The sequence below is a fragment of the Montipora capricornis genome, chromosome 8 (assembly GCF_036669925.1).
Source record: "Montipora capricornis isolate CH-2021 chromosome 8, ASM3666992v2, whole genome shotgun sequence".
Taxonomy (NCBI): Eukaryota; Metazoa; Cnidaria; class Anthozoa; order Scleractinia; family Acroporidae; genus Montipora; species Montipora capricornis.
This window is the reverse complement of record NC_090890.1, coordinates 14,235,977-14,240,976: the sequence shown is the minus strand read 5'-3', so window position 1 is coordinate 14,240,976 and position 5,000 is coordinate 14,235,977. Positions and strand designations below refer to the sequence as shown.

General features: G+C 41.8%; 1 protein-coding gene across 2 annotated transcripts in view; it reads right to left on the bottom strand.

Annotated features, from left to right (window-relative positions):
* Positions 1-5,000, bottom strand: part of LOC138058994 (phospholipid-transporting ATPase ABCA3-like) — a 29,497-nt gene that overhangs the window by 12,494 nt on the left and 12,003 nt on the right. For both annotated transcript variants that reach the window (XM_068904480.1, XM_068904481.1), the window contains 5 exons: positions 4,407-4,589; positions 3,656-3,882; positions 2,743-3,061; positions 1,900-2,097; positions 1,109-1,466 (listed from right to left, as the gene is read on the bottom strand). In XM_068904480.1, the coding sequence (XP_068760581.1) occupies positions 1,109-1,466; positions 1,900-2,097; positions 2,743-3,061; positions 3,656-3,882; positions 4,407-4,589 (1,285 nt within the window). The remainder of the gene's footprint in view (positions 1-1,108; positions 1,467-1,899; positions 2,098-2,742; positions 3,062-3,655; positions 3,883-4,406; positions 4,590-5,000) is intronic.

Sequence of the window (5,000 nt, the reverse complement as noted above, 5' to 3'; positions counted from 1 at the left end):
CGGGAAAATGTGCACGCGCGGGCCACGATTGGTTTTGGTTTCACTTCTTATTGGTTGAAGAAGTGGCGCGAGAACGAGTGCAGTAATGCAAAAGCAAAGCAATTCGCTAATTACTTTCGACACTCAATTGAAAACCGCTCTAATGATAATAATAATAATAATAATAATAATAATAATAATAATAATAATAATTAAAGTAAGCTCGATTCTTCCCGATCTCTCGAGTATGGTCCTTGATCCTCATTCTACAGAAAGCCTTCGCTCATGTGACCTACAGCTATGGTTAATGCATCAAGAGAAAGAAAGCACTAATTAAGTGTAGTACGGTCGTCCGGGTGAGTGCAGAGCTGAGAAGGACTGTTTACGATGACATTGACTGACGTTTCGACAACCTGAGCGGAAGTCATCTTCAGAGTCAAATGATTTAGTGTAACGTCAGTAGATGGTATAATACCTATACTGACGTTACACAATTCCCTCCACTCTGAAGATCCCTTTACTTCCACCCAGGTTGTCGAAACGTCTGTCAATGTCATCCTACACTAACCTGGACGATCGCACTTCACGTAATATGATATGACAACTGGGTTCAAAACCTTTACGAGAAAGAAATCGAGGGCCAGGTCGCACTAGCCAACAAAAACATTATCACGAACTTTCAATTTCCCCCAAAAAATGGCGAACCCATTTTTTCCTTCGGTATCCTGACAAAAATTTGTCAAGTTCTCGCGCGTCGGGTGCATTCGTCTATGCTTTGTGGTTGATCTATAGCGACAAGGCCCCTATGGGCCAATTTTTTGTTCTAGTGATTGCTCTGGAGCTAGAATGGTGGGGAAGTATTTTCAAATGCAAATCAATCCCCCTCAACATGGCCAGCGTTTCTTGGTTTCCGAATGCTGCTATCTCAAAGAGAATCACTTTCTCTTTGATATCATTTAGAGTTTGCTCAATGTTAGCTGTTACAGTAACTGTCACGCATTAAATGCGAATCATGCACGACAAGACGGCAAGAATATTGTCCAGTGTTGCAGAGCACAGCCTTTGAAAATCAATTTCCTGACTTTTTAAGCGATCAAATTTAAAGTTAACTGAAAAACGAAACACTTACTTGTCTGTTGCCCACGGGACAGTGTTGGTCTGGAAGTTATCTGTCGACAGAGACAGAGCTGGAAAGTCCGTTGGCTCAATGACTGCAGTCTTAGCAAAGACAAGAGCAGTAAGTGTACATGCCAAAGGAAGAAGAAGCTGAGAAATGGTGGACATCTTTTGACGCTTGAAGAGAAGTAGACGTTTTGCAAACAGAGAGAACCATCGTTGACTAAAGAGGCGAAAACCGGTCGGAAGCATGTAGTTTTTGTAATCAGTAAAAGTGCCGTAACTGGATTCAGAGGAAATCATGTGCGATATGATGGCAGATCGCTCACTTGGAACAGGGACATTCTCGTAAACTAATGGTGATGCATTCTCTGAAAGAAAACCGCTATCCACTGTTCAACGAAGTCATTTAGAGCGTTTACCATTTGTCAACAAAAACCGAGAATTCCAGTTGGAAATTCGAATGGTACAGCTCATTCCATCGGGAAGTTTCCGAAAAAGACAGAAATCCTCAGACGTATTCCTCCTTTCCCGTTCCAATCGAAATGACCGGAAAATTCCTATACCATTTGTAAACTCCCGCTCGAGCCGGTTCACCTTGGCCCCCTTTCCCTTTCGACACTACAGATGCAGCCGCCATGTTTTCTTCCAGCCGCGAGAGACTCGGGCCTAGCAAAACGCCATACCGGGAAAATGCTGTACCACTACGAGCGTTCCATTCCAACCAGATTTTCCGTGCAAATGGTGAACGCTCCTACTGTCAGCCCAAAATTCAAACTATGAAATTTTCATATGCTGACTAACCTTCTTCTTTGGACTGCAACTCGACCCCCAGAGCATTGTCCATTTCCTTTCCAATCTTGAGGAACACATCTTCCATTGTGGCAATAGAAGCACCATACTTTGCGATCCCAAGTTCTTCAGAACGAGTCTCCATTTCAGTTAAAAGATCCTCAAACTTCTCTATTGCTTCTTTAGGAAAGGTAAAAGCCAGCTCATCTCCTAAACAACAAACAAAAAAAAAAAAAGGAGTTTCATTTGTTGAAACTATATTATAAACTGGAATTACGATTCTCAGATAGAATTCGACTCTACACGCTCCAACGGGATGCACTAATCACATGGTTATCGAAGGTGGCCAATGATCTTGCCTAAAACTGCATTACGCAGTCGGATAGGAGTCCATAGATCACCCTTGCTCGACAACTATCGTTCACAATAGTGTCTCCAGTACTGAGATCCGTGGCTGGAGAATTGGGCTAGCGCTCGGGGGTTCGTTTTTTCTAGTCACATCTGAAACCCTTATATTTCTGAGTTCCCTTTGGTTCTTTATCTATTCACCAAAAAATTCACGAATATCACTGCAGTTTTTATCCTTCATGATTTTAAAGCCAAAGGAATGGCCGTTTACGAAACACTCCGTTCTTGTCGGTTAAAACGTAGCGCGTCGTTTAAGTGTTCGTTTGTTTGTAAATTCATGTCGTTGTATTCCGGCGGGTTGCCATGGCATTGATAGCGCCCTCTGTCAAATTTAACGTAAGGTGTCTCAGTCCCTTCGAGATTCGGGAAAATTGTAACTCTTAACAGGTTTTTTCTCCAACAAATAACAAGCGCTAAAGCTGAATGCTGACTAGGGGAACAACTCACCAGCGTTGCTTTCCAGCTGTGCGTTGGGTATGTGACCTCTGATGACATCGATTACCTTGGCAACATCGCAGTTTGGGAATTTGACCATAACCATACGATAACCCAGACCGTATTTGTTCTTGAGAAAAACAGGAGACCCACAGCATTTTATTTTTCCCTCCACCATAACCACTATTCTGTCACCAAGAACATCTGCTTCATCTACACAATGTGTGTTCAGAAAAATGGTTCTCTCTCTTTTCTGCTGCTGTATCAAGTCCCAAATGGATCTGCGGGCGATCGGATCCATTCCAGCGGTTGGTTCATCCAGCATTACTATCTGGGAGAGAGAATGAGAGAGAGAAGTTGAGATAATTTGTAGTCGAATTGGTATGAAAATTGCTTTTGGTTTCAATAGACCTAATATTTGAGGTGAGTGCGCCTATGAAATTAGTTGCTCTTCGATTTTGTTATTCTTTAGATGGGAAGTATTTAATTAACTGTTAACACCCAGTGAAACTTTCGTTTTATTTTTTCCTTTATTTCCTTTTAGTTTAGGCTCGGCAACCAATTTCCCATTTGCGTGCTTAGAAATGAGAAAAACTTGAAGTTGTTTTCCAGTTGAGTCATGAGTGCCAAAAAGCTGCCAAAGTCGGTATGAATTCATTGAACATCAAGTTTTTTAAAGTACTAAACTAACCGAGTGTTCTAAAAAACTGGTCTTTTAATGGTGATGATTAATTCAAGGACACAGAAGGGCGAAATGATTATGAAATTTGATGAATTAGAAGATGTTCGTTATTAAGATACAGAAGTAATTGTGGCACCTGCGGGACTTTCGGGAAAAATGGATGCAGCTTTAGCTCCAGATTGGTCACGTATCCGGAAACATTCTCACTAGCGTGAACAAAGTGAATGAAAAAAGTGAGAGTACCTTAGAGTTGCCAATCATCGCTATCCCAACCGAAAGCTTTCTCTTCATTGCATCAGGCAGCTCACCAGTTCGTGTATGTCGTTTATCAGTCAGGCTAAGACGATCTATCATTCTATTAACCTCTTGTTTGACCTGATCGGATGGACAATCCTTCAGCTTGGCAAAAAACCACAGATTTTCCTCGACTGTCAGTTGGTGAAATAACACATCACGTTCTGGACAGAAACCTACAATAAAAAATCGAAAACGAGTCACAAGACAAGGGACAAGACGACGTACATGTGACTAAGCATCATTAGACACAATTGATTGATTCAGAGAGCACTACATGACATCAGAAGAACATCAATCATTGAAGATTTCTTGGCAGTTTATTTGCCATGAGAAAATCTTAAAATTCCAGCCTATGCATGGCATATAATAAAGGGAATGTGGATTGTCTTCAGGTATTTACAGTGTTTGCCAATGAAAGAACTGGAAAAGTTCCGCCCCTGAAAGGCATGATCATTGTTCTATTTAAATGCCGATCTACAGTTTTCATCCTAGTTTTTAAGGAAAACTCCCCTCTCCTCAAAAGAGACGGTTGATTCGAGCAACAACTGCGGAATTGTATCCCGGTCGGGATACATTTGAATTTAATCAGGGGCACGTGACCAAGAATCAACCAACCACAGTTCTCGTTTTGTTGAGTGAAAGTCTAGGTATATAATAATTGTTATACATTTCCCGCTAAGACAGCAACTCAACCTACCAAGACTATTATGGACTTTACGGACGTTGACATCTTTAACAAGAAATGAACCAGACGTGGCAGGAATGAGACCTGCTAGCATTGACATCAGGGTTGTCTTGCCAGCTCCATTTTGCCCCAAAAGCACAGTTATTTGACCTTTATACAGGGTTAACGACACGTTATCGACAGCTGCTTTGTCACCTAAAACAGTTAAGTCTTACGTAAATTAAACAAGTATTACATTAGCAAAGACCAGCTCAACTCCTGAAAGGTTGTCCGATACACCGTCTCAAACTGAGTCGTGTCGACTATTTGATAAAAACTATTAGACAAAGGGAAGTCAGGTTGCGTTGTGTGTAGTTAACTGCAGCCGGCATTGTTGTCGTTGAGATCGTTGCAGAGCGGGTCGTTGTCATGTTCGCGCTGATATTCGTGGGCTTGGTCGTAGTGGTTGCCATGATAGTGTCCTGGTCACAGTTGTTCGAAGGGTGGATAGCGCTATCCACCGGATAAATCGCTATCCAGTGGATAAACACTAGCAAAACCAATTGAGTGGATAGTTATTTATCCGGTGGATAGTGCTATCCACCCTTCGAACAAATGTGGCCAGGC